The sequence below is a fragment of the Meles meles genome, chromosome 4 (assembly GCF_922984935.1).
Source record: "Meles meles chromosome 4, mMelMel3.1 paternal haplotype, whole genome shotgun sequence".
Lineage (NCBI taxonomy): Eukaryota > Metazoa > Chordata > Mammalia > Carnivora > Mustelidae > Meles > Meles meles.
Window position 1 is genome coordinate 80,019,896 of NC_060069.1, and position 12,391 is coordinate 80,032,286.

The following is a 12,391-nucleotide window of genomic DNA, read 5'->3' on the forward strand; positions in this document are numbered from 1 at the left end:
TGTATATATTTTGGATATTTCAACACATTATATTATACAATTATTGATGTTAATGTTAACTTCAATATTTATAAAGACCACAACAAATCCTTTGATTTTTACAAAGATAGGCTGTTGTCTACCAAAAGAAAGAAATAACCAGATATGGTATATGGAAAGCATTCTATGTTTAGCAAAGCATGACCTCCAACATGTACTCTGTAAAAATAAATAACCCTTTGGACAATAATTGTATAAGCAAAAAAAATCATAATGACCCAGATACACTAACCTTACTACCTGGAATTACCTTAAACTTCATGCTTTATATGATTTTTTTCTGGATGTTACATGTGCTTAAAATGCTTCTCCTCCCAACTTTTCTAAATTCAAGATCATGGTTATCTTTCAAAGCGACCTCAAATATTTCCTCTTCCATGAAGATTCCCCTTGTTCTCCAAATAAAATAGCTACTCATTTCTCTGAGCAGTCAGAATTTTGTGTCCCTCCATTACCCCATGGACTTAAAACAATTTATGTTTTGCTTATAGATGTCTTTCCCATTTGGCTGTAAGCTTCTTAAGAGCAGGGTCAACATCCTGACCCTTCTTGCTCTCCCTGTAGTGTTTGGCATTCATTCATTCATCCAACAACCATTTACTGCATGCCTACCATTCAATACCACAGAGTAAACATGAGGGAGAAAATTGCAGAGAAAAACAGCAATTAAGTGTTAATGTTGTGGGAATATTTTCCAAGTTAGGAAAGCTCTGAAAAAATTGAGGTAAAAAATATTGCTACAGATCAGGTTATAGAAAGCATTAATAGAAGATATCTCAGAACCAGCTTATTTTTATAGCCAGCATATTTGCTTCTAAGTTAAAGACCTCTATCTTCTACTGCTTTGCCTATTTTGTGTGATCTGGGACCCCTGTAGTTTGTGTATAGAAAACTGGTAGACTCCAGGTCAGTAAAATATATCTAATCAATTGTAATTTGCAGAAGAAAACATGAATGAGCAGTGAGAATATTTGGGGAAAGGGAAAATACAAAACCTTTTTTCATGGTAGAGGCCTGAAGTCCAACTTGTGACTGTCAAGCTACTGCATAGGTTTTTAGAAAAGAACTTATTCTCATTTGAACCCTTCTATTAAAGGTTTTCACTTGCTGTCTCAGACACATAGATTCTTCTTGCTGGCTGTCTCAGCATATATATCACAGCTAGCTTTATTTCAAATAACATATTTGTGTGTGCTTTTGTGGTTTTGTGGTTTTTTTTGGTTTCCTGCTTCTCTAGTAGTGATTAATTTAAATCCAATTTTCCAGAACATTTGTACCAAAAAAGTATTTTTAGCTACCATATCAAATAATTTCTGATAGGGCAATTTTAAGCCAATATTATGCTCAATTCTGTACATTGAGCTCTTTCTTTCTCAATAGAGGGCCTCTTGGTCTTTTCCACTGAAATTTCAGTCACTTTTTATATCTCATAATTCATTCACCCACAGAATACAGAAATGATTTCTGATTTTATACAAGGATATTGAAAGCTCAACCCAATTTTTTTTAATTCCCCAAAACAATTAACTTCACAAAAATATCCCCTTCCATAAAAATGTTTCAGAATGACAGAAAGTTGTTAATTGTTAATATTTCTGTATATATTTCTAAATTGACAGGTGACTTTATTTTATTTCTAATGCCTTGTCTTCTCCCTTAATATGTCATTGGTCACTCTTCCTTAATTTTTTTTAATTTGTTTATTTTTTCAGCGTAACAGTATTCATTGTTTTTACACAACACCCAGTGCTCCATGCAATACATGCCCTCCCTATTACCCACTACCTGTTCCCCCAACCTCCCACCCCCAACCCTTCAAAACCCTCAGGTTGTTTTTCAGAGTCCATAGTCTCTTATGGTTTGCCTCCCCTTCCAATTTTTTTTTTATAAACATATAATGTATTTTTATCCCCAGGGATACAGGTCTGTGAATCGCAAGGTTTACACACTTCACAGCACTCACCATAGCACATACTCACCCCAATGTCCATAACCCCCACCCACTCCCCCAACCCCACCTCCCCCCAGCAACCCCCAGTTTGTTTTGTGAGATTAAGAGTCATTTATGGTTTGTCTCCCTCCCAATACCATCTTGTTTCATTTATTCTCCTACCCCCTAACCCCCCATGTTGCATCTCCATGTCCTCATATCAGGGAAATCATATGATAGTTGTCTTTCTCTGATTGACTTATTTCACTAAGAATGATACCCTCTAGTTCCATCCACATTGTCGCAAATGGCAAGCTTTCATTTCTTTTATGACTGCATAGTATTCCATTGTGCATATATACCACATCTTCTTTATCCATTCATCTGTTGATGGACATCTAGTTTCTTTCCATAGTTTGGCTATTATAGACATTGCTGCTATAATCATTTGGGTACATGTGCCCCTTTGGATCACTGCGTTTGTATCTTTAGGGTAAATACCTAGTAGTGCAATTGCTGGGTCATAGGGTAGTTCTATTTTCAACATTTTGAGGAACCTCCATGCTGTTTTCCAGAGTGGTTGCACCAGCTTGCATTCCCACCAACAGTGTAGGAGGGTTCCCCTTTCTCCGCATCCTCGCCAGCATGTGTCATTTCCTGACTTGTTAATTTTAGCCATTCTGACTGGTGTGAGGTGATATCTCATTGTGGTTTTGATTTGTATTTCCCTGATGCCGAGTGACGTGGAGCACTTTTTCATGTGTCTGTTGGCCATCTGGATGTCTTCTTTGCAGAAATGTCTGTTCATGTCCTCTGCCCATTTCTTGATTGGATTGTTTGTTCTTTGGGTGTTGAGTTTGCTAAGTTCCTTATAGATTTTGGATACTAGCCCTTTATCTGATATGTCATTTGCAAATATCTTCTCCCATTCTGTCAGTTGTCTTTTGGTTTTGTTAACTGTTTCCTTTGCTGTGCAAAAGTTTTGATCTTGATGAAATCCCAATAGTTCATTTTTGCCCTTGATTCCCTTGCATTTGCCAATGTTCCTAGGAAGATGTTGCTGTGGCTGAGGTCGAAGAGGTTGCTGCCTGTGTTCTCCTCAAGGATTTTGATGGATTCCTGTCTCACATTGAGGTCTTTCATCCATTTTGAATCTATTTTCGTGTGTGGTGTAAGGAAGTGCTCCAATTTCATTTTTCTGCATGTGGCTGTCCAATTTTCCCAGCACCATTTATTGAAGAGGCTGTCTTTTTTCCATTGGACATTCTTTCCTGCTTTGTCAAAGATCAGTTGACCATAGAGTTGAGGGTCTATTTCTGGGCTCTCTATTCTGTTCCACTGATCTATGTGTCTGTTTTTGTGCCAGTACCATGCTGTCTTGATGATGACAGCTTTGTAATAGAGCTTGAAGTCTGGAACTGTGATGCCACCAACTTTGGCTTTCTTTTTCAGTATTCCTTTGGCTATTCAAGGTCTTTTCTGGTTCCATATAAATTTTAGGATTATTTGTTCCATTTCTTTGAAAAAAATGGATGGTATTTTGATAGGGATTGCATTAAATGTGTAGATTGCTTTAGGTAGCATAGACATTTTCACAATATTTGTTCTTCCAATCCAGGAGCATGGAACATTTTTCCATTTCTTTGTGTCTTCCTCAGTTTCTTTCATAAGTACTTTATTGTTTTCTGCGTAGAGATTCTTAGCCTCTTTGGTTAGGTTTATTCCTAGGTATCTTATAGTTTTGGGTGCAATTGTAAATGGGATTGACTCCTTAATTTCTCTTTCTTCTGTCTTCTTGTTGGTGTACAGAAATGCAACTGATTTATGTGCATTGATTTTATATCCTGACACTTTACTGAATTCCTGTACAAGTTCTAGCAGTTTTGGAGTGGAGTCTTTTGGGTTTTCCACATATAGTATCATATCATCTGCGAAGAGTGATAGTTTGACTTCTTCTTTGCCAATTTGGATGCCTTTAATTTCTTTTTGTTGTCTGATTGCTGAGGCTAGGACTTCTAGTACTATGTTGAATAGCAGTGGTGATAATGGACATCCCTGTTGTGTTCCTGACCTTAGCAGAAAAGCTTTCAGTTTTTCTCCATTGAGAATGATATTTGCAGTGGGTTTTTCATAGATGGCTTTGATAATACTGAGATATGTGCCCTCTATCCCTACACTTTGAAGAGTTTTGATCAGGAAGGGATGCTGTACATTGTCAAATGCTTTTTCAGCATCTATTGAGAGTATCATATGGTTCTTGTTCTTTCTTTTATTAATGTGTTGTATCACATTGATTGATTTGCGGATGTTGAACCAACCCTGCAGCCCTGGAATAAATCCGACTTGGTCGTGGTGAATAATCCTTTTAATGTACTCTTGAATCCTATTGGCTGGTATTTTGGCGAGAATTTTTGCATCTGTGTTCATCAAGGATATTGGTCTGTAGTTCTCTTTTTAGTGGGATCCTTGTCTGGTTTTGGGATCAAGGTGATGCTGGCCTCATAAAATGAATTTGGAAGTTTTCCTTCCATTTCTATTTTTTGGAACAGTTTCAGGAGATTAGGAATTAGTTCTTCTTTAAATGTTTGGTAGAATTCCCCTGGGAAGCCATCTGGCCCTCGGCTTTTGTTTGTTTGGAGATTTTTGATGACTGTTTCAATCTCCTTACTGGTTATGGGCCTGTTCAGGTTTTCTGTTTCTTCCTGGTTCAGTTGTGGTAGTTTATATGTCTCTAGGAATGCATCCATTTCTTCCAGATTGTCAAATTTGTTGGCGTAGTGTTGCTCATAGTATGTTCTTATAATTGTATTTCTTTGATGTTAGTTGTGATCTCTCCTCTTTCATTCATGATTTTATTTATTTGGGTCCTTTCTCTTTTCTTTTTGATGAGTCTGGCCAGGGGTTTATCAATCTTATTGATTCTTTCAAAGAACCAGCTCCTAGTTTCGTTGATTTTTTTCTATTGTTTTTTTGGTTTCTATTTCATTGATTTCTGCTCTGATCTTTATGATTTCTCTTCTCCTGCTGGGTTTAGGGTTTCTTTCTTGTTCTTTCTCCAGCTCCTTTAGGTGTAAGGTTAGGTTGTGTACTTGAGACCTTTCTTGTTTCTTGAGAAAGGCTTGTACCACTATATATTTTCTTCTCAGGACTGCCTTTGCTGTGTCCCACAGATTTTGAACTGTTGTGTTTTCATTATCATTTGTTTCCATGAATTTTTTCAATTCTTATTTAATTTCCTAGTTGACCCATTCATTCTTTAGAAGGATGTTGTTTAGTCTCCATGTATTTGGGTTCTTTCCAGCTTTCCTCTTGTGATTGAGTTCTACTTTCAGAGCATTGTGGTCTGAGAATATGCAGGGAATGATCCTAATCTTTTGATACCGGTTGAGACCTGATTTGTGACCCAGGATGTGATCTATTCTGGGGAATGTTCCATGTGCACTAGAGAAGAATGTGTATTCTGTTGCTTTGGGATAAAATGTTCTAAATATATCTGTGATGTCCATCTGGTCCAGTGTGTCATTTAAGGCCTTTATTTCCTTGTTGATCTTTTGCTTGGATGATCTGTCCATTTCAGTGAGGGGAGTGTTAAAGTCCCCTACTATTATTGTATTATTATTGATGTGTTTCTTTGATTTTGTTAGTAATTGGTTTATATAGTTGGCTGCTCCCACCTTAGGGGCATAGATATTTAAAATTGTTAGAGCTTCTTGTTGGACAGACCCTTTGAGTATGATATAGTGTCCTTCCTCATCTCTTATTATAATCTTTGGCTTAAAATCTAATTATTCTGATATAAGAATTGCGACCCCAGCTTTCTTCTGATGCCCATTAGCATGGTAAATTGTTTTCCACCCCCTCACTTTAAATCTGGAGGTGTCTTCACGTCTAAAATGAGTTTCTTGTAGGCAACATACTGATGGGTTTTGTTTTTTTATCCATTCTGATACACTGTGTCTTTTGATTGGGGCATTTAGCCCATTAACATTCAGGGTAACTATTGAGAGATATGAATTTAGTGCCATTATTATCTTGTAAGGTGACTGTTACTGTATATTGTCTCTGTACCTTTCTGATCTACTACTTTTAGGCTCTCTCTTTGCTTAGAGGACCCCTTTCAAGATTTCCTGTAGAGCTGGTTTGGTGTTTGCAAATTCTTTCAGTTTTTCTTTGTGCTGGAAGCTTTTTATCTCTCCTTCTATTTTCAATGATAGCCTAGCTGGATAGAGTATTCTTGGCTGCATGTTTTTCTCGTTTAGTGCTCTGAATATATCATGCCAGTTCTTTCTGGCCTGCCAGGTCTCTGTGGATAAGTCTGCTGCCAATCTAATATTTTTACCATTATATGTTACAGACTTATTTTCCCGGGCTGCTTTCAGGATTTTCTCTTTGTCACTAAGACTTGTAAATTTTACTATTAGGTGACGGGGTGTGGACCTATTCTTGTTGACTTTGAGGGGAGTTCTCTGCATCTCCTGGATTTTGATGCTTGTTCCCTTTGCCATATTAGGGAAATTCTCTCCAATAATTCTCTCCAATAGACCTTCTGCTCCCCTCTCTCTTTCTTCTTCTTCTGGAATCCCAATTATTCTAATGTTGTTTCATCTTATGGTGTCACTTATCTCTCGAATTCTCCCCTCATGGTCCAGTAGCTGTTTGTCCCTCTTTTGCTCAGCTTCTTTATTCTCTGTCATTTGGTCTTCTATATCACTAATTCTTTCTTCTGCCTCATTGATCCTAGCAGTGAGAGCCTCCATTTTTTATTGCACCTCATTAATAGCTTTTTTGATTTCTACTTGGTTAGATTTTAGTTCTTTAATTTCTCCAGAAAGGGCTTTTATATCTCCAGAGAGGGTTTCTCTAATATCTTCCATGCCTTTTTCAAGCCCGGCTAGAACGTTCAGAATCATCATTCTGAACTCTTGATCTGACATATTACCAATGTCTGTGTTGATTAGGTCCCTAGCCTTCGGTACTGCCTCTTGTTCTTTTGTTTGTGGTGATTTTTTCCGCCTTGTCATTTTGTCCAGATAAGAGGATATGAAGGATCAAATAAAATACTAAAAGGGTGGCAAAGAACCCAGGAAAATGCGCTTTAACCAAATCAGAAGAGACCCCAAATTGTGGGGGGGGAGAAAGGGGATAAAAAGAGGTTCAGAAAAAAAAGAAAAAAATTTAAAAAATAAAACAAATAAAGAAAAAATATAAAAAAGAAAGAAAAAAATATATATTTAGGTAAACTAGTCAAAAAATGTTAAAAAAGAAACGGGTAAGAGTTTTTAAAAAATTTAGCAGAAGAAGAAAAAAGAAAGAAAAAAATGAAAAAAGAAAAAAAAATTGAATTAACCGCAAGACTAAAGAATCATGGGGAGAAAGCCATGAGTTCCGTGCTTTGCTTTCTCCTCCTCTGGAATTCCGCTGTTGTCTTAGGAATTGAACCTGCTTTCCTTGATAGATGAACTTCGTCCTGGCTGGATATTTTGTTGATCTTCTCGGGGAGGGGCCTGTTGTAGTGACTCTCAAGTGTCTTGCCTGAGGCGGAACTGCACCGCCCTTACCGGGGGCCGGACCTAGTAATCCACTCGGGTTCGCTTTGGGGAGCTTCTGTTCCCTGAATGCTTTCTGTAGAGTTCTGGAGAAAGGGAATGAAAATGGCGGCCTCCTAGTCTCCGGCCCAGAGGAGCCGAGAGCCCAGGGCCCCACTCCTCAGTGCGCCCACAGAGGACAGCACCCAATCACTCCTGTATCCCCAGCCTCCAGCTGCGCTCCGAGCTCACCCAGCCCACGACCAGTTCAAGGTAACCCTGAGCTGAGAGTTCAGTCCTCGGCTCTGCCTCTGTAGCCGGCTTCCCTGTTCTAATACCTGGGAGCTCTGCAACACTCTGACACCCCCGATCCTTCTGTGACCCTGCGGGACCTGGGGCCATGCTGACCCTGCATGGGCTTCACCCCAGTTTAGCCTCTGGATCAATGTCCCTCAGTGGAACAGACTTTTAAAAGTCCTGATTTTGTGCTCCGTTGCTCCGCCGGGAGCCGGCCCCTCCCCCCGCGGTCTATCTTCCCGTCGTTTTAGATTCACTTCTCTGCCAGTCTAGTATAAAGTACAACTCTAGAAGAATCTATGTGTGATGCTATGTTTATTCATTTCTAGATTCTGTCAGAAGTTGTGTAGCAAAGTTGTTCTTCACCTGCTCCCTGAAGGGTCATTACTGCCTCTACAGTAAATCCAGTTTTATACTCATCAGCCAAGAACCTCAGCCATGGATCCAGATCATGTTTCTCTTTCAGCAGGTGTGTATATATTTGTCATGGCTCTTTAGTGAGTTAGTGGGGTATGAGTTTATAATCATTTTTACCGGATTATCCTTTGATTAGAGTTCATACACATAGCAATGCATACACATTTCACTAATAATTTTTAACATGGGTTTTTTATATTTTAGGGTAGTTTCTTTATGAAAGAATTTGGATTAGTATTAAGGAGGCCAAACCTGGTAATATCTTGAATGTTCTTAGCTTTAAAAAAGAAGAGCATATTCTTCTCTTTAAAAAAAAAAATACTTTTTGTTAAATGACAATAAAAACAGCTTATTTGGGGGAATACCTTTCCTTATGTAGTGTTTGTCTTTATTTCTCCACAGCCTTCCGATCTCCAATTAATTTTAGTGTCAACATATCCTTTTTGACATCATTAAGATACTGGAATGTCCTTTTTTTCCATGGAATTTTTGTATATAGATAAAGTTACATAAAATGAACTTCCAATTTAATGAGTAACTTGATGCAAAGCTTTTAGCATCAGAGGAGATCCTTGAATATTTGGAAATACTTATCTTCAATACATTAACTTTCACATAAAAGTTAAATATAGATTATAAAATGTTAGTAGTAGAAGGAGTATCAGCCATCATTTTTACAGATAAGGAAATTAAATGAAGACTGCAGGCCACCTGCCCCTGATCAGTGGTCTTTTCGTAGTAGCACATGTGTTAAAAAATGAAATGGAGGGTTTCAGGCAGAAGCAGAGAGAGTTGAGGCAGAAAAACAGAATACAAATGTTGTAAAACAGGTAAAAATTAGGTCAAGTGATAGTATAGTTTGTTTCTATTAATAAGATATTTCTATAAGAACCCCTACCAACCAATTACATTGGTTGTATATACATCCTTATAAAGAAAAGGTAAGGTTATTAAAAAAGATGAATTTTAATGTTGAATAGATCATAATCATAAAATGGAACTATAGTAATTAAGAAAGAAAAGACACTGCTTAGACATGCCTTAGGAAAACCATCTTTTCCTATAGTAAGAACACTTAAGAACACTCAATAATAAGAACACTTAATAATATCTCATAGAGAACAACTTACATTTTGATGTGAATCAAATTGTATGTGAGTATAAAAACCAGAATTGATTTTGTTTTTCCTTTTCTTGAAATGACCTTATTTTTCTTCTGCTTGCTTATGCTTTTCAGTTTCCATTAGTGAGTTTGTATTTGGTTTCATCATTAGCTTTGTTCTTTACTTGTCAGTTTTCTGAAAATAAACCAAAAAACTTGATTTATTTTTGTCCCTTCAGTCTTATTTTATTGACTAAGTCTGATGCTTTGTTTTTCTCTTTAACAAAATCACCCGAAAGTATCTGTTTATGATGCTTTTCTTCTTTGTTCATTTTACAATGTTTCGTTTCTTTTTCTACAACCTTGATATTGTGCAGCCTGGGAGAATCCTGACTTTGGGGTCAAGAAAAATCAAATCTTTGACTTGATCATTACAAACACAGTACTAGCCTTACATGCTGGGTCAGACCCTTTGCCTTTCTTTGTCAAGTTAACACATTCATGGAATTCTTAAATTCACAGATTCCAGTCTAACTGCTCATCTTTGGAATGGTGATATGTTGAATCAGGTCCTGCTCTTCTTTAAGTGAAAAATCACATGCTGTATAATTTTCTGATAATAATCAAGAATTTCCCAGATGTGTCCTCATTATGGATGGTATAATCAATTTATCTGTTATGGCTCTTAACCTTTTCTGATCTGTGGACCACTTACTTGGGGTCTAAGATCCTCCATATTTCCCCACTCAGCATAAGAGATAGTTTATCTTGATGATGATAATAATTAGATTTTTCTGAAAGAAAGTTATTAATTTTCATTTACTAAATAGATACATTATACACACAGACCACCTAAATTCTGATAAACTAATGCTTAGACAGTCATTGACACAAAAAATAAAATTTTTAAGCCAGTGTCATTATTTTATCATACCTCACACATAAAGGATAAAATGTATGGTATTATATGTATGTAAATTATATTTTATGCCCTATATTATGTTCTATGTTTTTATAAAATCATTCATTTATAATATTATTATAATACTTCTCACTTTATAAAAATCATGTCACAATGTTTAAATGACTATTAAATCCATGATTGATTACTAAATGTATAAACACAATTTAAATCTTCCTTTGAAAATTTTATTGTCGTTGACTTGAATGAAATATGTATAAATGTGATTTTTACATGAACAATGTTTTTATCCAAAATTAGAGTATTAGCTCTGGAAATAGTTACCTCTTATACATCTTAAGATTAAAAGTGTTTTTATTGGGATGCCTGGGTGGCTCAGTTGGTTAAGTGGCTGCCTTCGGCTCAGGTCATGATCCCAGCTTCCTGGGATTGAGTCCCACATTGGGCTCCTTGCTCAGCAGGGAGCCTACTTCTCTCTCTGTCTCTGCCTGCCACTCTGTCTGCCTGTGCTCGTGCTCTCTCTCTCTCTGACGAATAAATAAATAAAATCTTTAAAAAAAAAGTTTTTGTTTCCTTACCATCCATTTATACTATTCATATTTGAGTTGTTGCCTAGTGAACTCTTAGTTATTTAATTTCTAGTCTTCATCATCTACTCTGTATAAACAGACTCAATTTTGTACTCTAGTTTTAATTTTATACCATAATTCTGAGATCTTTGGACAAATAAATATGAATATTTATAATAACCACATTCCAATTAGGTAACCATGCCTGAGAAATGATCAAGGTAAACATTACATGACAAAGGTTAGGCATATTTAGAGATCAGTATCAACTGGCTTGAAATCCTATTCCATAATTATACTTTTCTAATAAAAAATGAAAAGCCTAGGGGCTTCTGGGTGGCTATCACTTAAGCATCTGCCTTTGGCTCAGGTCATGATCCCAGGGATCATGCCCTGGGATCCAGCCCCACATCAGACTTCCTGCTCAGCAGGAAGCCTGCTTCTCTCTCTCCCACTCCCCCTGCTTGTGTTCTCTCTCTTGCTATCAATAAATAAATAAAATCTTTTAAAAAATGAAAAACCTTAAATATATATGTCTGATCTTAAAGATAAAATTTTTTTTGCTATTTTGTTTAAATTTAAACCATGTTGAATTTCAACCCAAATAGTACATTGTAGTTGACCAAACAATATTATTAGGACAGGAGATAATGTTATAATTTTCTCATTAATGCCCTTTCAGAGTCTGTTTCCTGAGCCCCTGTCCATACGGAGTCATTCTGTACAATTCCTCAGAGCTCTGTGGGAGAAGACCCAGGCGGAAGGTGCTCACAGCTTTGAAACAGCCATGATGGAGTCCACATTTCCACAACAGAAGGTAAGTGTTTGTTTCCTTGGATATTGTAAACTAATATTCAAGATTATCTAGACACAGTTTGCCTTTTTCTTAACAGTTCAGTTTTTTTCTTCTTTCCTGTACCTTTTTGGATCATTTTCAAAAAAACACTAATTAAGTAATGATTTTCACGTGGTAATTATTGAAAGGACAAAGTGATATTTGTAGATAAGGTCATTGCCTGTTATGACTGTTAAATTAATGTTTGTTAAATGGAGCACAGGGTGCCAGATGTGAGTTCCAGTTCAACAAAATACCACAAGGGAAATTGAAATAGAGAAATTTATTACTCACTGGTCCTGGAGGAAGTACACAGCACACCTCTAGGGGCCACAGCAGGAGGTCAAATTAAGGTGCAGGCAGAGAGAGAGGTAGGACCTGGGACACATGCATTTATTGCAGGTGAGGGCTGTGGGAAGTTCCCAGGCAAAGGCCAGAGCAGTCAATTCAAACTAAAAAGAGCAGTTTTCTGTAAGCCTTGCCAGAGTCCATCTAAAGGGCACACCAGGAGAAGGCCCTCGGAACCAGAGGAAACTATTGGTCACAAGAGCCATTAGAGGTGTCCTACCAGGAGTGTGTGTTTGCTTGTGACTATGCAGGCTGCCAGCTAGGGCATGAGTGGGCTCGAAGGGATTAGTGTCAGTTTAAGTCCCCTGCAGCCCACTTGGCCAAACAAAATGGATTCTGAGACACCAATACTATGGAGTAGCTTGATCAGATTCTCAACAGTGCTGTTTGAGGCTCACAGACTGACA

At 37.2% G+C, this 12,391-nt stretch overlaps 1 protein-coding gene across 2 annotated transcripts in view; it reads left to right on the forward strand.

Annotated features, from left to right (window-relative positions):
• VEPH1 (ventricular zone expressed PH domain containing 1) overlaps positions 1 to 12,391 on the forward strand; it is a 243,943-nt gene that overhangs the window by 182,450 nt on the left and 49,102 nt on the right. For both annotated transcript variants that reach the window (XM_046003913.1, XM_046003914.1), the window contains exons 10-11: positions 8,121 to 8,260; positions 11,484 to 11,618. In XM_046003913.1, the coding sequence (XP_045859869.1) occupies positions 8,121 to 8,260; positions 11,484 to 11,618 (275 nt within the window). The remainder of the gene's footprint in view (positions 1 to 8,120; positions 8,261 to 11,483; positions 11,619 to 12,391) is intronic.